The sequence below is a fragment of the Nilaparvata lugens genome, chromosome 8 (genome assembly GCF_014356525.2).
Source record: "Nilaparvata lugens isolate BPH chromosome 8, ASM1435652v1, whole genome shotgun sequence".
NCBI lineage: Eukaryota > Metazoa > Arthropoda > Insecta > Hemiptera > Delphacidae > Nilaparvata > Nilaparvata lugens.
In genome coordinates, this window is record NC_052511.1 from 42,875,426 (window position 1) to 42,899,285 (window position 23,860).

General features: G+C 35.9%; 1 protein-coding gene across 1 annotated transcript in view; it reads left to right on the forward strand.

Moving 5' to 3' along the window:
* The first annotated feature begins 611 nt into the window (after positions 1–611).
* Positions 612–23,860, forward strand: part of LOC111051176 (putative leucine-rich repeat-containing protein DDB_G0290503) — a 45,961-nt gene continuing 22,712 nt past the window's right edge. Inside the window, exons 1-2 of the mRNA XM_039434808.1 lie at positions 612–828; positions 23,445–23,579. Of these exons, the coding sequence (XP_039290742.1) occupies positions 780–828; positions 23,445–23,579 (184 nt within the window). The 5' untranslated portion in view covers positions 612–779. The remainder of the gene's footprint in view (positions 829–23,444; positions 23,580–23,860) is intronic.

The window sequence follows — 23,860 nt, forward strand, 5'->3', positions numbered from 1 at the left end:
ATTCAGAGAGTGACTAAAATATGATGAGAATGAGACTACGGTAGATATTTGGATTAGAAAAAATACTGATCTTCTAGCAACTAATGTATCTTGTTATACAGTGTGATCTTATGGAAACTCTACTCTTCTTTTATCACTTAGGAGTAATTTAAATCATGATTTGTTATCAAATATGCCTGAGTTTCATTATTTGTGATTGAATAATAAAATGTTTTTCTCACAACATAATCAACTGCTATGAGCATCCAATACTATCCGTGTGATCTCGTTGCTGATGCATGGAATAGCAAACAGCTTGAGATGTTACTGCAAAAGCGAAAGTAACAACTTCTCGATCGAAGACTTTTCCTAGAAGGGATGAAAAGTGTTGCATTCGTGTGTGTGTGTGTGTTGTGTGTGTGTGTGTGTGTGTGTGTGTGTGTGTGTGTGTGTGTTGTGTGTGTGTGTGTGTGTGTGTGTGTGTGTGTGTGTGTGTGTGTGTGTGTGTGTGTGTGTGTGTGTGTGTGTGTGTGTGTGTGTGTGTGTGTGTGTGTGTTGGCCTGTGTCTTCCCTCAGCAAAAGGCCAGCTAACTCAATCAAGGGAATCCTGAATAGTGCAGTAGTACCTCAGTCAGTGTTAACTTTTCCAACAAGTAACAAGTTACAAGTCCGTATCCGCCTGTTTCCATTCTCCATTCTCAGCCATTCTCCTGCCAATCAACAGTTCCGCAGCACCCTTACCGAATAGTTGGATGATCCATTACAAAGCACACCCTCTCAAATAGCACACAAAATTAAACATGGACCCAGACACAACATCAGATAACGCTCAGGCACTGGATGATTCTGGTGAGTAATTCAAATTTATTTGAAAAATATTTTTTATAATTTTCTTATGAGGTTATCTCTCTTCTGTACAAACAAATTAAATCTTAAATCCCAAATCGTAAATACGATTTCCTTCAAATATCATTACGATTAGAGCGGTTATAAGCATTTCACTATCATCGATTTCTCATTAACTTTTGTAATACACTTTCTTCGTCCTGATCTATTCTTGAAATATCAATAATATGTATATAATAAAATTCGGAATATTTCAACATAACTCACAAGTTTCAAAAGTCTATACTGTGCTCTTATAAGTCTGGAAGCATCAAGCATCTCTGTATTGTTCGGAAATATTACATACACCTTGATTACATACACGGAAATATTAAATATAACACCTGCCACCAATTTATCCGTGATATTATGCTGGCACTCTTCGACGATGATGCAGACCTGTCTGATGTCCTATCAATTGAGAATTATGATCATAGAAACTTGTCTGATCATTCAACATTTCTACCATATAATTTTAAAGAAAATAACGTAGTTTTATTTCTAATGAATCTCTCTTGTTTCGACTGTAGCAATACAGCAATAAAATCAATCAATACAATCTTTTTTTAATTTTTTCGTAATATATTTCAGAGATATGTTTAGAGAATACCAAATACGTATTCACCATGAATGGCTGATGCAGTTATGTTGAGAGTCATCTTTTCTCTTAAACTGACAAGAATGCACTCAAGTTGGTAATCAACGCCTGCAGTATTATATGGCTTCTTGACGAGTGAGGGCTAGGAATGAGTTATTGAGCGTTACAGTGTGTTATTTAACAATGTGCAGAATAATATCACTAGCTCCCACTCTCCATTTCACATCTCATTGATTTTCAAACTAAAAATAAATTTATTGCATCAAATCGAATCAAATCAAATCGTTTATTGCACAAAAATATATACAGAATACAACTGAAAGTAAATTGACAACTTTGTGCTACACGTCGGCAAAAGAAAACTTGTACGCCGACGTGGAGTCTTAATATAACTTATTCACTTATACATTAATATTAATATATAAAATGATCCTACAATATTATAATATAGGCTAATAGTAATTAACATTCAACCAACTAAATATTCCATTCTAAGAAATAACAATAAATTAAAGATATACATAAAGCTGAATTTAAGATTCATACAACATCAATCAATATTAAACCAAATGATGAAGTCTCAGAAACTCAGCCCATGAGATTATTTCCATCTGAAGAATACTGAGCTTAGGGTGAAGAAACTTACAACGTATTCACAGCTTATTACATATTATATTATCATTTTTCAATACAATTGTTTTTCCATCTAACATCTAAAGGTTCGAACCCACTAGAACGTACCAGACACGGACCGTGTCAGACCATGCCAGGCACGTAAAATAACAACTATGCCCACTACAACGGATCAACAGCGTTCTATGCCAGTACATTACGCGTATGGTACGCGTATGATACACGTATGATGCCCGGTCAGAAGTTGTTGGGAACGCGTCAGTTAGCAAGAGAATGTAGCGGTGAACTGGTTACCAACGCGGTGCATGCGCGGTTACAACGGGGTTTGCAGGCGTCACGAGCCATGCAAGGAGCGTTCCGTCACAGACAAAATATACTGGCCGACAAATGTTGACCTGGACGTGCATGACACGCTCCGTGCTTGGCCGGTGACGGAACGGTCTAATGGTGTATTACATATCAAATGATGCAAAGAATATTTTTTTGCATGTGTCGGTACGGGCACGGTCATGGTATGATACGTTCTAGTGGTTCGAACCTTAAAGGTGCGTACAGATATACGCGCCGCGAACATGAGCAATTCACTGACATTTTTAATCAGCTGACTATATCTGTATTTTTACAGAAACGGTAAGATACAGATATAAAAAGCTTGGCATCAGCTGATCAAAAGTGAATTGCTCATGTTCGCGGCGCGTTTATCTGTACGCACCTTACCATTAACATGGGTATGACATGAGTATAGCATGACTAATGACTAGGAAACCGCACAATCAATTCTCTAAGGTAAGTTTGATAACAACATAAAAATATAGATCAAATTAAATTCTGATACCTGCCATTCAGAAATGATTCGATCATCATTTAAACTTATATTATACGTTGCGGAACACCTTTACTTCAAAAAGACTGAACAATATCTATTGATATCAACACGAAACCATTGACCTGTAACTGAAACTCGTCATCATAGTGTAAATGACATTTATGATTACTGATTTGATTGATTTCGGGCTGAGTCAAAGTCCGTTTAATTTTGGAACTAGTGTAATACAGTTGTTGATTTCACACCCAACTGCGTTTTAGGTGTGTTCATTCGGTTTTCATTTCAATGATTGCGTTTGCTGCCCAATGATAATTTATTTTTCGGTTGAGAATGCACTGGCGGCGCAAGGATTTGATTTGTGATGACGCGGCGGAAAACCAACCGAACGTTGAATCTTGAATCCGTTCCAGTAGAGCGCGATGCTACTGGTACACTCTGGTTCACTTCAATGCACCCTGGTGGATGTACACTCTGATTCTACGTACAAACCACAAACGCAGTTTCAAAGACCTGATTGTCACACTTATCTCTTCTTCTATTCCTCCTCTTCCTTCCAAGATCTTCCTCATCACCATCCTCTTCTTTTTTCCTCCTCTATCTTGGAATCTAGCTATATTCTCTGCTTAGCTCTTCCTCATCTTCCTTTTCATTCTCTTTCTAGGTAAAAAGCTGTAGTTCAACATTTTCCTTCATTCTTCATCTTTCTCTTCTTTCTTACCTCTTCTTCTACATCTCACCTCTCTTTTCAATGCCATATCTCTTCTCTTTCTTCCACTTCCACATCCCCTTACCCCTTACTCCCTCGTTACCATGGTAACTATGAGACGCCCAGCAATATCACACTAGATTAACCTCAGTTTTGATTTCATTAGCAATTAGGCCGGGGGGTGAGGTTATGCGCGGGAACAGGATTCTGCCGGGAAAAGGATGAGTGGAAGGGTTGGGGCAGGAGAAATGCTCGTTGATGCGCCGAATTACGATCAAAAGATAAGCTAGGAGGAGTGGTAGGTGGTGGGGGGAGGGGTATGAGCATCCGCAGGCAAGTCCAGTAAACTGGCAAATGGTGGTTTGAGGGGCGTGTGTGCTAGTTGCACGGTCTACTAGCCAATTTTGCAACGGCTTACAAGATACTGATTGAAATCGTGGTTTGGAGCCGATCTGGTTAGTATCGATTTGCAATTTTGTCATACATATATATATTCGATGGGTGCTGTAGTAAGTGAATTATTTCACTAATGTCATGTATGTGGAAGATTGCATCAGTCTTCCCAGTGATGATGAGACATCATAGGTGCAAATACCAATATAACTGAAAAAATGCATATCATCAATCATCAAACAATTCTATAATAATCAGAAAATTGACTTAGGATGCTCTTTGCCTGTGGTCTTTGTCTGGTTTTAAGAATACTATTGCGGACCTCAGGCAAAGAATATTCTGTCAGTTTTGAGTAAATCGAAAATTAGTGAACGATGCAAATGCGATTTATGAACAGTAGAAACACATACAGTGGAGCAATATTATCATTTCCTATGTCTTGTATGTAAATACAGTTGTTGAATAACGTTCAAATACAAATTTGATGAAATAGTTCATGAAATAATTCCGCTAAGTGCGTTTTCTATTTTAAAATTTTATGTTTGGATGAATTTCAAGATGAATAATATAATTTTGTAGAGCCTAGAACTCTAAATTCCCAGTTTCAATACAATCACTCCCTGTTACACTTATTTGTTGTTTGCTGATAGCACAAAGTATAGGCTCAATGAACAACGATTCCCTCTTTTATAGTTTCTCTTTTCTGTGCTGATAGTAAGCATATTAAATTGCAGTTTTATTGATGATTTTTGAGTCCTGGTCAGCATTTGGCAGGTTTGCTCTCTTATTTTGCTTAAGTAGATGAAAAACGGTCAAATCAATAGTTTTATATTCTTCCAGTTATTCAATCATGCAAATAAATTAATACAACTTCAAGAATAGTAACGTAGTCTACAGCTTAAAGCGGTTCCAATTCTAATTTAAATGACAGTCTAGCTAGGTTATTATACTGTATAAATGTCACTTATATAGTGCAAGCGTACTCATCTCTTATTTTCTCAAACTTACTATATTTTCTCTTTGTACTATAAAAGTACAAAGAATAAGATATCTCATTGAATCTACTCGTACTATTTTTCAGTATGAGAAATTAATTCATCATAAGAAATCAATTCAAATATCGCATATTCGTCTCGTTGCTGTTCTCAATGTAATCTCGAAAGAGTCACTTCTCTTATTTCCTTCCAGAACAATTTTCCTTCCTACTTGAAAAAATTATTATCCATTGAAGATAGGGAGAATTCGAAAAACCAATGCTACTATCACTTTTGGTGTAGTTGAGAAGTTGATATTGTGGTAATAATTATTCATATTGAATGAAATAATTTCTTAGTCTTTTTCATTCAAAAAACTAATGCAATTCAAATATGCTGTTAGAGACCAGGATAATGAGCCTTAATACCATTCATCTATCCAGAATAATTTATCAAAGTTTGTCGACCAATATCAACCTACGAGCAAACCGGATTTAATAGAGCCGGAAGGAATTAATTTGAGCTTGAGTTTTTGGCAGGGCTAACCTCCTATGAATGCCCAACGTTTCCATGGGCTTAGGTAAATATGAGCGGATATTATACTTGATATTTCATGAAATTTTCTTATCCATTTCACAAAGTTTGGAATTTGTATAACCTGGACTTCTCAAATTATTGAATGAGCGAAGCGAATTCTATGTTTCAAGTCAATCGGCGTTTGTCTGTTTGTTTTTTTGTACCGCAGTTACAGTCGCACTTATGGTCCGATTTGGATAAAATTTGGTATATAAGTACTTTGAAACAAGGCGCAGAAATGTATGTATTCAAAATTTTCAAATTCATTCCCGTTTCAAGATGGCGGCCCTTTATTCGGGAATTTCACCCTAAAAATCAACCTAACTTTTCAATACTTTATCAGATCAGGTTCAAATTGGGCTCATTCTTCTCAGCTCTTCGAAGCGGTATTATTTCATGTATCACATGTTGAAAATTTCCTAATTTCTGGCATTTCGATTTTTTTTCCAAGTCCCAATTCAAGTTTCAGATTTTTTATCTTTTAAACCGTGCTTCCGAGCTCAAAAGTGTAGAGGACCTTTATTCTTCAGCGCTCCAAGGTGGTCTTATTTCATATATCACATGTTCGAAATTTCGAAAATTTAGAATTTGATAATCCCCCCTCCGAAAGTCACAAATTTCAAGTTTCAGATTTCTTATCTCTTTAGCTGTGCATCCTAGCTTAAACGTGTAGGAAACTTTCATTTTCCAGAGCTCGAAGGCGGTCTTATTTCATACATTACATGTTGAAAATTTTGAAATTTTTGTAATTCAATTATTAATTCATGTTGAAAATTTTGGAATTTTTGTAATTCAATTATTTACCCCCCCCCCCCAAGACCCACATTTCAAGTTTCAGATTTTTTATCTTTTTAACCGTGCATCCTAGCTCAAAAATATAAAGAACTTTTATTTCTCAGTGTCCTCCACCGATCCTATTGCATATATCATCATACTCCAAATCCAATTTGTATGTCTGTTTTTGTTTGAATAGGCGGGCGTGTGTCAATAGTGATTTTAGTGAGTGTAGCGAATTCTACTGTTCTCTGAACTACTAGTCTTCTTATTGAATGTGAAGTAGAAGGATTTCCCCATGAATAAGTACACAAACGTCTTCATAGAAGTTTTTGGAACATAAATCACGTATTGACAAAAATTAGAGGACATCAAACTTTTCTCTTCTCTAATTATTGAAGAAAATTGTTATATGAGTCATTGATATTTTCTTATCTATAAAAACACAAAACAACTGTCAAAATACTTCTACCTACATCTACGATATAAATGAGCTAATTCAGATGGCTTCCTGGCTTTGAGCTACTACTTTTCAAGCTATATCTACTGTCATTGAAAAACTTATCAGCTCCCATGTATGTTTTTAATTTGTGATTTTTATTCCTACATTGATTGAAACCGCTGATTGATTGATTGATTCATCACTGATGAATTAATAAATCAGTATCTATGAATGGAGATTTGTTGAGCAAAGTTCTTTCTAGAATTGGTCATTCAACTGTATCACTTATAATACTCAAATACCCTTATACTACTATTTTCACTACTAAATACTAACTAGAACTGATCAATTATCACGGATATTTTGAACTGTGCTATGGATGTTCTATGGCAGTTCAATTGAGCAGATTTCAACATTAACTACATAAACTGGAGTAAGGTGTAAGTTGATAATAAGGTGTGAGATGGCAGGAAAAATGAAATTCTCCAACATTTCTAAGATAATATGAAAAGAATGGAATGAATATGATTTCCATTCAAGCTCGTAGATTCTGTTTAATTCTCAGACTAATTTTTGATGTAAGAACGTATATGGATACATCGCCAAACCTATTTGGACAATTTAAGACAACATTATCAAAAAATAGAAGAAGTTTTGGTCAATAGCCTGTTTCTTATTTTCTGAATATTGTATTTGTTCTAGCCTTGTTTCTAATTTCTAGCCTTGCTTCGTATAGTTTGTGTAATATATTGATTTGTTTCAGGATTATTGTGCTTATAATGAGAAAAATTATCGAACAAACAATAAAAATATTGATTTCTTCCTATACGATTCCTGAATGACCGCTATTTTCATTCTCAGCTATCCATCCCCAAAAGTAAAATTCAAATCCAATACTGCGATTTGAGGGAGCTCCAACTCCAGCTCCCCATTTTTATTCTGAACCAAAAGCTTCGCCCAGAGATAAGTGGATGTAGAAAGTCTTGGCTTTCCTTACACAAGCTAAGTTCCTTACAGTACTCCATCTCAACTGTTCAAGTGCTCGCCTCTCTTTCCCTCTTCATTGCATCTTAAGGCCTAGCAGAGAACACGATCTTTTCTTCAAGTCTTAATTTACATAATTTAATTAATTCTCACTCCTTTTGACCTCATTCTCAAGTTCGACAAACTTTTTCTCTTCTTCCAGTTCTTGAAAAATTTGCTTCCAAAGCAAACATTCTTAGACGTGATCAGGGAAAACAAGAATTAATCAATCGTCAAACATGAAGAATTGATCAGGAATCTATCAATCATCATTAAACATCAAGTCAATCATCAATTTGAAAAATAGTTATTTGAAGAGGATTAATCAGAGAATGAACACTTTAATAATACATTAATCACTCAAATTTTAAATAATTCTTATTTAAAATACCTTCAATCAAACTCGATGATTGTAATGAACTTCCAATCAATGACCAATCCAGGATGAAAACGTGAAGCTCAGTACAATCAAAGAGAATATAAATTTCACTCTCTATTTTTATTAATTTTATTGATATGTTTAATTTTTTCTATGATACAATATACCGTACACTGATGGGAATCAACTCCTTTATGTTTTGCAATTCAAGAGTCAGGCTTATATTATGGTGTTATTGAATACATATTTCTGGCACCCTGGTATCAACTTATTTCTTGTCTTTGCTACATCTCTTCTTCTAGTAGGTTTTTACTACATACAATTCCAGCTTTGGTGTTAGGTCTCTCAGCTTGAACAAACTTCCTTTCTACAAGGAGAAACATTCTATTTCAAAGATTGGTTCTGACTATGTTGAAAAATCAACTTTACTGCATTACTTAGAACATTTTTTAAGACGTTATACATGTTTTGAATATTTTGCTGCCGCGAAGCAACAAACAAGAAACTGTAATAACTCTTCAAGTATCAATAATAGTTATGTTGAAGTTGTGTAATAGACGCAATTTGTTTGCGAAAGTGGGTCCTCGAAATCTATTCAAGTCTGGCGAACAGTTCAGTTTGCGAAGGCACTCAGCACTACTTTCGACGCTCTCGAAAATATCATTAGTTAAAACCCTTCCTTAAGTTCAAGTCAAGCATCGACTTAAACTTGAGAATATATGTAGAAACTTTTAATTGAAAACCTTTGATCGCTTCAAAGACTTTCAAGCCCACTTCACAGGTGGGCTAGGTATTTGAAAGTATTCTTCCCTTTTTGATTCTAGAGAGTCTCTGGTTTTTCAACTTTTTTTTCATTTTAGAGTCCACTTTTTCGGTTAGCATTTCAACAGTTGAAAAGACCGAGCTTGTCATCATTTAGAGAATAAACGACGGAAGTATGTTAATTTCTGGAGTTGGGTCTTCTCAATGCAAACAAAGTTTTCAGTCGTTATTTTTCTTTGCTCTTGAAGTGAAGTCGAAAACAAACTGTGTTTCAGTTAGTTTCAAATGGTCTAAAACATTGTGAAGAAGAGGGATGGAGGGCTGAGAGGGATGGGAAGAAAAGTTCTGAGAATGGAAAGACAAAGGAACGCAGTAGTGGAAAAGAGATGAAACGAGATTCAATGGAGAAGGATATTGTTCTTCGTAGAAAGAAATAGTTGGTTAAAAAAAGGAAAATTTGTTAGGATGGAATAGCCTCTTTCGTTCATAGATCACATGTGATTTATTGATATCAAGTGTTTCTAATCTTTCATTCATTTAATACTAATATTATCAATCTTGGCAATGAGTGTATTCAATGGAAGGAGAATCAATGCAATACAATTGGTAACAGGGGAATGTAAGGATAAGTTGGTCCAGATCACTGTGATACATGTGAATAGTTCAATTCTAATCATTTTTGTGAAGTTGTTTCAGAAACGAGAGTTTGGGAGAGTTATTCGATTCCTCAAATCAGTTCAAACATTGCATATTGGATCTTATTATTTTCAAGTCTTGATATTGAATGAAATATTTGGTGAGACTTTATATTGAAAGAAAATTGAGTTATGTGAAGAGTGGTTTGAACTTTGTGATCCCATATTTTGAAATACTATTAGCAGAGTTGTTGAGATTCTCATTATCTCACCGCATATCAAGCTCAACCAGAATACAACTACCCAACCAGGGTACCAATTTGGCATCAATCTATTCATTGATCTGTATTGGAGAGAGTTTTAGAGAACTCTATAAAGATATCCATTACCAACTAAAGCAATCAAGAATGTTTCTCCATTAGAATACAGTAAACATATATCAGCAGAGTTCAGTTGATTAACACGTTGGTGAGACAGTAGCTAAACTCATTTCGGGTCTATTATTATTACGAAGCTAGCAGAGAAGGTTTGAGATAGATATCTGATCGCTGTCGGTGTTTAGGTTTGCTGTCTCGCTCAGGAGAAAGTGTACAGGATGGTACAGGGTACAGAGTACAGGGTACAGGGTACAGGGTACAGGGTTGAGAAGAGAGCGAACATTGAAGAGTAAGAGTGCCTGTATCTACACAATCTCTGGAGCACTTTGCAAATATTTGTTGAGCGAAAATCAGAGGAATGATGCCAGCTATGAAAGGAGAGGAAACGCAGTAGAGTGAGAGAGAATGATCGAAGGAGGAAAAAGAGTGAGTGAGAGAGTGATTGGAGTAGAGGTAAGAGAAAGTGGAATATTTGGAGGGTCATAGATATTCATCGAGAAGTGGAGTGCAAATTGCTTCCTCATTGCTATGGAACGGGAGAGGCTCAGCAATAGATTCACCTGCTTACGATTTTATTAAAATTCTCTCAACTCGAGAGATGATGCCAGTATAAATGTAACCCTATATATAGGAGCTAGTAATGGAGGCTCAGAAGCTTTTCAAGGTGCTGCCCCTAGAAAATCAGAATCTTTCCAAGTTCAACCAGACTTTCAATCAAGTTATTCGCCATTCAAGTGGCCGATTCCAGTCAACCTGACAAAATATTAATTTGTGGAACAAGATCACTGTAAGTGTAAGCAAGCACTTGGTGGCAACCTGGAAGCTGCCTTATCGGATTGGATTTTCCAGCAAGTTGGGAAAGTTGAAAATGAGATGGAAAAGTTTACAACGGGATGGGAATCTTCTTTGTGGGAGAGCGACGGAAATGTTACAAGATGGAAAATTATGTTCTTGTCAAGCGTATTAAAGCGAAACACTTGCAGAACATGGACAGCTTAGTGAGTTGTAGAACAGGGGGTCAACATTACATTATGTCATTGTTTCTTCTCGGATTGTGAATATTTTTCTATTTCTTAATATACTTTTTTGTGATTCACAAGCGGAGCGCTAGTAACGAGAGAAAATAAATTAAAATTCGAATTTCACAGTGTTACAAGTGCAGTAAGAGATCAAATAAGATTTTCATCTTGAATGTGAATCATATAATTTATTATTTACACACACAATGTAATTTCAACATCAGAACCAGTATCAATATCACATTATCATAATCATCATCAGCATCATTACATCATTGACATCAATGTCACCTAACGTTAGTTACATGGTCACTCAAATCTACTTTTTAACATTACAGGAGTAAATAACACAAGTCGAACAAAATGTTTGTTTTCTTGAAAAACTTTTTCATTTTGGTAGCTTCATGATATACAAATCGAAAAACTTTGAAAAATATCACCAGTAGAAAGTTTATTTTTAGCCTTTGCACAGCCTTGAGCTGTCAATGGGCCTCACGACTGTTGCTGAATGTCTCCTCCATTTCGAATGAAAATATTATCTGAACATTATATGGACGGATGAGTTAGTTCAACTTGTGATGCATATAGCTTTGTGGGGATCGAATCAAGGCAGAACTGAATGTGATCCTCAAGCAAACAAAGGGGGAGTAAACGATAGTTGAGATATCCAATCAAGATGAAGACAATCACAGTGAACGATTGCGCTTTTAGAGGGTAACACACATCAAATCACTCACACAAGAGATCTTCCTGAATCGGCTTATTACATCCCTTGATACCGACGCGATCGGATCCCTATACTAAGCACACACTCACATTGATAATGTGTATCCTCCTATCCATCAAGTGTGCAGCATCCAGGTTGCACCTGGAAGGGGAATGACTAACTTTCTGGAACGTTCCATCCATTTCACGCCTGGAAGGACACCAGATCCAGGATCCAGGAACTGAGAGCCTCCGGCACACTAGAAGCCTGTGAGAGATTAACTTGAAGAGCGACCATGAATTAATTATGTTGAGTTGTTGGCTACCTACGCTTAGCGCGCACAAAGCTCCTTCACTTTAAACTGTCGTCAGCAATACTTCCCATTCAAGCAATGCTGACAGTTTCAAGTGAGTCTCACAATAGCAGCATTTAAGACCAACTATGAATCAGCTTTGACAACTTCGCCCCCCCCTACACTCAATTTCTTGGGTATTTGTCTTTGAGTGTCGCTACAAGGGTACAAGTACAACCGGTACCATTTTCTGAGATTAACTACTGATGCATCACATTGGTTGAAGTTGTTCATATGGGATGAGGATGTATTCAATACGAAGATAAATCCGCTATAGAATGTTTTGAATTACATTGCTGTACTTAAATCTTGAACACCCACAGTTTCTGGATTTGTAGGATGAGTCGGAAACAGTGATGTTTGGTTGGTATAGTTGGAAATGCATTGAAATTACAGATATAAAAACCGGGTTTGAATGATGAAAAATGAATTAGGTGCGTACAGATTAAGGCTAGGCACACACCAGTTAGTCAAGACAAGACAAGACATGATCAGACACGTTCAGTCACAATACTTCACATAGTTGGTTATGGTGGCATGTCTAATTGCAATGACTTATCAGTTTGAGTTGCGTCATAAGCAACTATGTGGAGTATTGTGACTGAACGTGTCTGATCATGTCTTGTTTTGTCTTGACTAACTGATATGCGTCTAGCCTTACGCGCCGCGAACACGAGCAATAATCAGCTGATGCTAAACTTTTTATAAGGGTAACTTACCGTTTCTGTACAAATACAGCTGATGTAAAAAGCTGATCAAAAGTGAAATTTGCGTGTTCGCGGCGCGTGAATCTGTACGCAGCTTTAATGTTTCGTAACGTTAATGATCGGAGCGTGTTTGTGGAGCGTAGATCTGTACGCACTTTTAGACAATTATAAGTTGTACTAATATAGTAATGGATTTTTGAAAAAATGCTAGTTTTTGATTTCTCACCATAAATTATGCATTAGTTGAACACATGTTCTGTTCGGCACATCAAGTACATTAGTTTTTTTAATGTGAGAGCTCCTTACTCTAAATAAAACTCAACAGTCATTCTCATTCAAACAGTAATAACTTGGAGATTGCAAGGTGGACTTGAATAATAATAGTAGATAATAGTAGACATAGCATATCTCTACTACAAAATAGGATATATAAATGAATATCATATCCTATACTATTAAACGAGCAACTTCTGTTTATATGTTTAGATGTTTAGATGTTTGGATGTTTAGATGTTTGGATGTTTAGATGTTTAGATGTTTATATGTTTGTATTTCACCAGATCTCGAAAACGGCTCTAACGATTCTCACGAAATTCAGAACATAGTAGGTTTATAATATAAAGATTCGATTGCACTAGGTCTCATCCCTGGGAAAACTCGCTGAAGGACATTAAAAGGATAATTATCATTCATCCTTGGAAAAACAGCTGATAATATTTATTTCGTCGTCTGTTGGTGATGGAAGTGAGTGAGCGAGTTCATGTGTGTGGGACTGTGTCAAAATTATGACTCATCTGTTGAACTTTAGTAATCTTACAATCAGGTACTTATGCCGGTTGCAAAAAAGCCGGATTATTTCCAATCCTGATTAATTCCAGTAGATCCATCTTTTTGAAATGGTCTTCTCTGATTTGGTTCATGTGAAGTTAATCAAAATTAAAATTGAACCGGCTTTTGTGCAGCTGGGCCTTTGTGAGGGAAATTTTTGCATTCCTCTGGGAATTAATCTCAATTTACAGTGATTAGATAGAACATTTCTGTATGAATGTTATTATAATCTCTCCTTTCGTAATACATTTTCTATGCTTTTACACTCCAGAGCAAAGCTCGGTCCCCCGATATTTATGTTATATAACGTGAGAGATTGAAACGGAGTGTTTACAGTAAACATACAGTTACATCAGGTACATTATCTTGTCTTTCTAGAAATTGAATCCATCTGTTTTGTTTGAGGTAAAGAATGTTTTGAGTCTAATTAAGTGAATTTTGTTATTCGTGTGGTTATCATGATCATATTCTCAAAACTATATACTCCATTCATGAACGAGTATCTTGGAACCTTAATAGATGCCCTCACATTCACGTAATCTATTTTTCCGGCTAGAATTTTTTTGTGGCAGACTTGAATCCAAGGCTAAGTTGGTGTTGTGCCATTTTGCGATGGAGCTTAATGGATGCTCTAAGGTGGATTTATAAGGCGATAACTGTCACGATAAACCCCTGTTGGACTTGGCTGGAAGGAGAGAAGAAAAAGGAGGAAAAGAAGAAAAGGGAACAAGGAGAGGTACAGGAGAAAGGAGAGGCATGACATCTTATAAGCACAACGTGTTCAACTAACGTTTTTGCAGCTTGTCTTTATCCTCGTGCTGTCCCTTCTGGAGAGGATTTACTTTTCATTTTTTCATAACGGAGAGAATTGAATTTTCAACTGAAAATGCATTAATCTGGAACTATCGTGGTTCAAATATTCAAATATTAATTGATTGTTGACCCAAATTTGAAAAAGAGAACCTTACCAAGTTTTACTACTCCAATATCATAATAGATCCACAGTAATCCTATCAGGTGCAAAAATATATCGGTTATCATGCATTTAATTTCAAGAATTCTCAATTCCAATATTCATGGAAATCTGGCATTTGAATAGATGCAATGTAAATTTTGTCAATACAAACATTGTCATACATCCATTGAATGAACATTACTAAAATACGAGTAGAAAGTATTCACGAAATGAAATTCAGTATCTCAGTTCATATTATAAAATGAAACAGATGAAAATGTTATACACTCACAATTATCATTTAATTGCATCAAATTTTAAGAATTCTCAATTTCTATTCATCAAAATTTGGCATTTGAATAGATGCAATGTAAACTTTGTCAATCCAAACATCCATTGAATTAACGAACATTCATAAAATACGAGTAGGAAGTATTCACGAAAAGAAATTTAGTATCTCAGTTCAGATTATATGAAACAGATAAAAATTTTATACACTCACAATAATTCACAATTGAAATAACATGGAAAGATGGTTCGTTCACTCTTTTGAAATTGATCACTGGATCACCATTGTCCAAAGTTGCTATTATCTGTGATTACACTTAATTTACACTTCCACTTTGTACTTTGTTCTCTCATTACATTGTTGTCAATATTATCACATTACATTTTTGGCTTCAAAGATGTGAACAGAACAAGTGGTTCGCGGTGAAGATTTCTGTTTCGATTGATGCCACTAATTGATCTGTCAATATTATTATTATTTAGCGTATGGCTTTCAAGACGTATCAATCAGTATCCATTCCATTTTCAGGATCATCATTGGAATAATCCCTTGTCATATATCCAGTCCGTTTAAGTAAGCTATTGACTCTGGAGTTGCCATCAAGAAATATTCTTCTGTTCCTCCTCTGAAGGCTGTGATTGCACACTCTTTCACTATATGGTCAATTGTTTGTTTTTCCCCACATTCACAGGAGGGCGATGGTATTTTGCCCCATTTATACAACAAGTCACCACATCGACCGTGCTTGGTTCTAATTCTGCTTAGAGTCGACCAAGCTTTCCTTGGTAAGCCAAAACCTGGTGGCTTTTGGGAGAACCATGGGATTTGATCTCGCTGCTTCATAGTCCATTCCTGCTGCCATGCACTAAGCAAATTGAAGTTCTGTTCTGTAGCAGTATCGATTGCAGTTTTTGTTGGTGGCTTTCTTGATCGCAAGCGGGTTTTATTTGCATTTTCAATATCCTCATGTATTCTCAGGTCTGGGTTATTTGAAATTTTTTCAAATTCTCTGATGAGAGCATTTTTACGACGCAGGTTTGGTGGTGGTATGTGGCTTAGAACTGGAAGCCATTCAGTAGGTGTTGATTTGATGACTCCACTAATCATTCTCATTGTATTGTTGAGTTGGGCATCTATTCTGTGTGTGTGAGGACTGTTTAGCCACACAGGTGCACAATATTCAGCAGCAGAAAATACAAGACTCAGAGCTGTTGAGCGCAGGGTTGAAGCTGAAGCCCCCCAGCTAGTTCCACAAAGCTTTTGAACAACATTATTCCTGGTCCTCAACTTTTCCGCTGTTTTTGTTAAGTGGGCTTTGAAGGAGAGAGTTCTATCGAGTGTTACGCCGAGGTATTTAGGAGTGCTGTTATGGAGGAGCAATGTGTTCTCAAATTGAATTTTGAGTTCTTTCTTGGCAAGTTTGTTGTTTAGGTGGAAGCATGAAACCTCTGTCTTGCTGGCGTTGGCTTCAAGCGCCATTGTCGAAAATATCTTCCAAGTTTTTCCAGATCTTGAGTTAAGACTTCCTCTGCTTCTTCAAATGATTTAGACCCAGTTGCTAGTACCCAATCATCAGCATAGCCAAACTTTTTAGACTGAGTCTCTGGCAAGTCAGCAATGTAAAGACTGAAGAGCAAAGGTGCAAGGACTGAGCCTTGTGGCAGGCCATTTTTCAGTTTTCTTTGTGTACTCTTGTTGGCACCCATGATGACTTGGAATGTACGATCACTCAGCATGTTGTTTAGAAGACGAGCTGTCAGTTTACATGGGATTACCTGAAGAAACTTATATATCATACCCTCCCTCCAAACTGTGTCATAGGCTGCAGACAAGTCGATGAAAGCAGCGGAGGTTTTAAGCCTCTCCTGGAATCCTCTTTCAATGAATGTGGTAAGTGACAGAACTTGATCACAGGTGCTTCGCTTTGGTCTAAAACCAGCCTGTTCAATTGGTATTACATCAAAGATCTTCTGACAAATTCTGTTGTAGATTAGCCTTTCCAGTAATTTGAAGAGTACTGATAGTAATGCTATAGGCCTATAGCTTGCTGGCAAGTCTGCAGGTTTTCCAGGCTTCAAAATTGCTATTATTTTTGATTGCTTCAATTCCTTTGGTATGTTACCTGTCTGCATAATATCAGTGAAAAATCTTGCCAGCCATACTTTTGCATATTTTCCACAGTTGATAAGGAATTCTGGATTTATGTTATCAAATCCTGGTCTGTCAATTATAGAAGCATTCAAATGTCATCGTGCTGAACGGAAATTAAGACGTAAACTTACTGTTCATATCCACTGTCATACTGTTCATACCGTACTTTTCTATATTTTATACTATTATATTATTTTATATTATATGACTCTTATTCTTTTTATATTATATTTGCTTGAGTTACATAAAGGTCGATCGCACTGGAAGGTGGTAGCTAAATATCGATCTGACCGATCTGTTCATACCCAAAGAATTCATTCATTTCTCTCCAAATTATGCATACATCTAATACCATTGAATAATATCAATTATCAATAATTATAATTTGAGGTTGATTGACGAATTAATACACATGCTTCCACAACTCACTTACTTTACATAGCCTATGTACTTCCCATATCATCATACAAGGATGATTATTTCATACAATCTCTAATAACAGATAATATACATATTATATTTTTTCATTTATTTCTAATAAATAACGAATTAATACACATGCTTCCACAACTCACTTACTTTACATAGCCTATGTACTTCCCATATCATCATACAAGGATGATTATTTCATACAATCTCTAATAACAGATAATATACATCTTATATTTTTTATTTAATTCAAACCATTTGAATTGAATTCAAGAGCTTATACAGCCTATAATTTAAAAACAATTTTGAAGTATCTCAGTCCGAATATGGCCGACAATAGGTTGAAATGTGTCACTGCTAAAAAGTAAGTGTTTCCGCTTCAAAAATGTTTTTGTTTCAAAACTTTTAATCAATACTGTTTACAAAATTTGGGAGAAGGGCGGTTTTGGGCTAAGCCTGTTGCTCTCCCCCAGTCATTGCTGAATGATTTGTAATTGTATTGATAAATGAAATAAATAATGTTAGAATCTGATTGAAATAATATTATGGTGGAAGAGACTGGTTTTTCAACACAGTGATACAGCCGAATCTACCAAAAGAAAACATGTTCAATGAAGCCCTCAATTTGAACCTTAAGGACTCACGTAAGTTGATTAGTTCTCCAGGAACTGCAGGGATTGTTTCCGGTCACAAGACAGAGCAGCAGCATCTTGACGACGTCTAAGTTCTTGATTGCCATGTACAGTGAAGCCCCCCTCTCCAAGCTGCATACACCCTCAACCATGCATATGGATAGCCCGGATTAGCATGAGCCTCTGCCTACCATTAGGCTCTTCAGCCTATGGCATAGTCTCCCTCTCCAATAACATCTTCTCACGTCCATATATTCCTGGATAATTCAATATGTTTGTTGGCTCCAATACAGCCCGGATCAGCATATTTAATTGCGTTCAGCCGCCTCTGATTCGACGCTTGTTGGATCATATTGTTCGAAGTGGAGCGAACTATTTCTCTACATTCTGAACAGGCAACATCTGATCTGTGTTGTCTGTGTGACTTACTTTCGAGCTCGTATCCAATATTGAACCCTAAACTAAACAAAACAATATCCTTTCAAATGTGATTATCCAGAAAATATAGGAATAATCGAAACATATTGAAGAATAGAAGAATGTATAAAACAAGATTACACTAGTATTTAAAGACCTTCCATTTAAGGTACATACAGGTATTAATAATCAAGCATGGTTATAGGAAAATTGACCTACTCAACTATGACAAGACTGGAGTAGGTTGAAAATTGTTGTTGCCAGATCACTTATTGTGTTAGTAGGCGTGTGTAGTGTGAATGCGATTGTGTAAAACACTTTTCTGCCAAATTAGCAGTAAATGTTTCTAACTTGGAAGTCCTTTCATACTTATAAATGGAATACTTAAAAATTTACTTTTACTTTTTACTTGTAATAAGAAACTATTTGTCACAATTATATGTGTGCTAAATTAGCAAAGAATCTTTCTAACTTGGAAGTCCTTTCGTATTTATAAATAGATTATATTATTTTGAATCTCGATGTCATGAATATACCAAAAGCACAGACGGAAGAACAATTCATATTCCCCTTTTCTGAGTCAAAAACAAGTTCTATGTAAAAACTCGGAAGTTATCGAAGATTATGCTTCCAAAAATGATGAAATTCTCCATGAGAACCTACAGTGTTGCTCAAAATGAATGTTTTTCTCTTGCGCGAAAAAAATGAAATTGTCATTGAGCCAGTGCTAAATAATTGTTTGTAAAAAGCTGAGTTTCTTTGTTCAATTTGCGGTCGACCACGACTACTATAGTGAAATTCACTCGATGTTAAACAGTTGAAACTAATAATCTTCCTATATTCTCTATAGGTGACATTTGCAGCATTACTTAATTGAAATCCTATCAGTATGTTCGAATTAAGTATTGTGCTCTGAAGACATTTGTTGCACAAGATTCTCCTTCATAAGATTGAAAATAAACGACACTCAAAACATTTTCAAGAATTCAATTTTGGAAAAAGAATGCCCTATTTTGCATTCAACACAGGTTGCCCCCCAATATTTGAGATTCAATCAGCCCGGTTCAGCTTTTAGCATTTTACTTGAACAAATGAAAATGAGACGGTTAAAGATCGACGGCCAACGTTGATCTTAGCTAGATCAACGTTTTCATCATTTCGCCCTGTTTGAATATTCAGCAGAGTAATTTGAATGAAAATGAGTTCGTCGCGGCTCGGGGAGTCCAAAAGTCCCAAAGCATTCGATTAATCAGATATTTGATATTTTCTTCCCAAAGGAGAAAAGAAAAAAAACGACTCAGCTGCATAGTTAATCAGGAATGGAGCAAGGAGGAAGGAAATCACCCCATGGGACTTTTACTTGGAAAGTTAGGATGGGGGAAGGGGGAGTCCTGTAGTGGAGATTAAATTATCTCCATCTTGCCCTATTACTCTATTCACCGAGCTCTCATTATATTCAGCCAGAAAAATCTTACTGATAGTTACATTAATAAGTCTACAGTATATCATATAAGGATCCAGAGAGCTTCAAGAACTGGCGTTGTAAGTTCCCAAGGAATTTCACAGGGGTAAATTGGTGCATACCTGTATTCATGACAAGCATTTTAAGGATCAACTAGATAAAACATAGTTGGTCTTCATTATTCTCGATTGAGTATGTGGTTACTGATAATCAGTCATCAACTACCTTTTTGACTTCCTTACTGGTATTCTTCAATAACTTCACGGAAGCAGCGGTAAGAATTATTGATCACCAGTCATTGAACCCTGTGGTGATTAATTATATTTGGAATATTCATGCATCTACTACTGAGCTAGAGCTGTGGTCTGAACCCAGCATATTTGCAAGCCGGACGGCCTTAACTTATTGCAAATTTATTTGCAAAATAGGGATTTTAGCAACCACTCCAGTACATATCAAAAATACTGCACCACATAAGAATGTCGCCCAACATGGATGGCAATATATCTCTCCACATAAGAATGGCATTGCAAGGAAAAAGGAGCCTCCTTCATACGCCAATATTAGAGTAAAAATCTGGTGTGGCACACTCACACAACTTTCCTTGCTGGTATGAAAATTAATCACCTGACGCTAGTGTTCACGCGCATCTCAAGTCTACTTATAAACAAAGATCTGAGCCAGCTGGTGACAGGAAAATAACGCTGGAGACATACGAGGTCTGCTATCTCTTCATAGTGAATCATTTAATAGAATCAACAGTTGCCAAGTTGATTGTTGGATAATCACATTTTCTCGAATTTCGAGCTTCTTTGCATAGATGGGGCGGAGTTCCTGAAATTTTTACAGATATGGGACTTGTGGCAGTTGATAGAGCTTATTAATGACTATTCTAGTCATAAATTTGATCAAAATTGTTGGAGCCGTTTCCGAGAAAATCGCGAAAAACCCTGTTTTTGACAACATTTTCTCCATTTTAGCCGCCATCTTTAATTGCATTTGATTGAAATTGTTCGTGTCGGATACTTATAGTGTAAGGACCTCAAGTTCCAAATTTCAAGTCATTCCGTTGATTGGGAGACGAGATATCGTGTACACAGACGTATAGAAATTTAGAAATTGGGGTACCTTAATTTTTTTTCGGAAAGCAATACTTTCCTTACCTATGGTAATAGGGCAAGGAAAGTAAAAATCAGTCTATAGAATGATCCATCATAAATCAGCTGACAAGTGATTACACAGATGTGTGAAGAAGCCAGTCTATTACTGTATTTGTATAAGGTCTATAGTTCCAATCAAATACATTAAAGAGGTATGCATCTTTAAGCTGGGTTTACACCTTATCGATTCTATTAGATTGAACGGAAGTTGACAAACACATATGTTCGTCATGTGTATGATAAGTTATGTTCAATCTAATATAGGCTAATCTAAAAGGATTGAGTTATTAACATTTTTTCAATAAATTTGGTCTAATCGCAGCTTTAAGGTCTTTGGCTTCAATATTTTGTTTTGCAGTCATGGTATTATTATGCGTGCCCATCAGTATCAATTTTCTCACATTCGAAAAAACTAATTTAATAGATGAATAAAAATAAAAAAATGAACTAAATAATGCTGGAGAAATTATAATATTTTTTATTCTAAAAAATTAATTTTCATCAGATGGAAAGATCATCACGGAACTGGATGAATACAAATTCAAACGTGAACTGAGTTTGTTAACATTTAAAACAGTTGACATCTGGTACTTGTGGATAAGAATACTGCGTGAGGTTTATTGCTCACAGAGCTACTAGTAAATACATGAATGATACTATGAATCTCGATTTCATGAATATATCAAAAGCACAAAGGAATCAACAATGTTTTCCCCTTTTCTGTGTCAAAAGCAAGTTCTATGAAAAAACTCTGAAATTATCGAAAGTTGTGCTTCCTGATAATGATTAGATTCTTCACCTTAATAACTGAATATTAATTAAAAGTAATGTTTTTTAAATATATGAAACGCGAATGCGCATGAAATTTCGATTCAGCAAGTGCTAGAAAGCTCAGTTGCTTTGTTTAATTTGCGGTACACAACGACTCCAATAGTGAAATTCACTTGATGTAAAAATGAAAAGTCTTGACAGTTGAAACTGAATCTCACTTCACTCTCTATTGGTGACATTTCCAGCATCTCCTAATTGAAATCCTATCAGTATGTTCGAATTAAGTATTGTGCTCTGAAGACATTTGTTGCACAAGATTCTCCTTCATAAGATTGAAAATAAACGACACTCAAAACATTTTCAAGAATTCAATTTTGGAAAAAGACTGCCCTATTTTGCATTCAACACAGGTTTCCCCCAATATTTGAGATTCAATCAGCCCGGTTCAGCTTTTAGCATTTTACTTGAACAAATGAAAATGAGACGGTTAAAGATCGGCGGCCAACGTTGATCTTAGCTAGATCAACGTTTTCATCATTTCGCCCTGTTTGAATATTCAGCAGAGTAATTTGAATGAAAATGAGTTCGTCGCGGCTCGGGGAGTCCAAAAGTCCCAAAGCATTCGATTAATCAGATATTTGATATTTTCTTTCCAAAGGAGAAAAGAAAAAACGACTCAGCTGCATAGTTAATCAGGAATGGAGCAAGGAGGAAGGAAATCACCCCATGGGACTTTTACTTGGAAAGTTAGGATGGGGGAAGGGGGAGTCCTGTAGTGGAGATTAAATTATCTCCATCTTGCCCTATTACTCTATTCACCGAGCTCTCATTATATTCAGCCGGCAGCAACTTCCTCAATTAACTAACTTATGATTGTCTTCGGGGGTGAGAATACAAAAATGATCACTTTTCGCCTCCAGCTATTCAGATTGGATAATTTAACGGGATGAGTTTGTAAAATTGGGATGGCCATGCAGATTCATTAGCCCCGAACTTTTGGTATTTTATCAAAATTGGACAAATCGTAATATATTTCATTCATCGTCAGAGTTACTTCGTTGTGATTATTCTGATCAAAGACTCCAATCTACTCCGATTTCTTTATTGAGATCGTTAAACGGTCGTCAACGATAATGAGAATCACCTAAAATTTGTCATGGGAATTTGAAGACCATGTTCAAGAACTATCCTATTGACAGGACTTTCTTTTTCTCTCTCTCTCTTTCTCTTTCAATTTGAAAGAGAGACTTTTGTAATGTTATAAAGTGAAAATAAAAGACATTTATCTATCTATCTATCGTTCTCTATCTCTCTTTCTCTTTCCCTCTTTCTCTTTGGATAAACATTCTAGATTTAGTTGAGACATTGAATAATCATACAGGAAGCGTATGCATCCTCTATGGCTGTTGGACTTTTTCTTAATCAATTACAGCTCAATCATTACTAGATTTTTCCAATCAACTTAATTTTTACGTATCAACGTTGATCATAAATTCGTCATCAAAGTTGATTAATAATAATCATAATAATAAAGTAGTTTATATAGCAGAAATCAACATTAAACTGTCAAACCTGAATTACTTCAAGTCTATTTTCTGTTACAGGAACGTCACCGGAAATACTAGACAGTACCGTGTCACGTATCTGGTATTCAGTGTCCAGTTTCCCAGGACTTTTCTGGAATGTTCTCTGTTGGCAACTCAATCCTCTCATAAAATTGTATTACGTCATCGTAACAAGTAAGTAAAAATATTACAACACAAAATATGTCATGAAAAACATTAAACAAATCATATATTTAGTGACAGAAAATACTTAATGATTAAACTAGATTCATCTCGACCCTCTAAGAATATTTTATCATATCTTCGTGAAGAAGTTGTGGGAAAATTAATATTACATGAGATCCAAAAAAAAACATAAACCGTAGCGAACAGTAAAGGAGTAGTAGGAAAGTTAGTATAACATCAGAATATCAGATATATCCGAGCATAACCGTAGCAAACAGTAGCAAAAACAA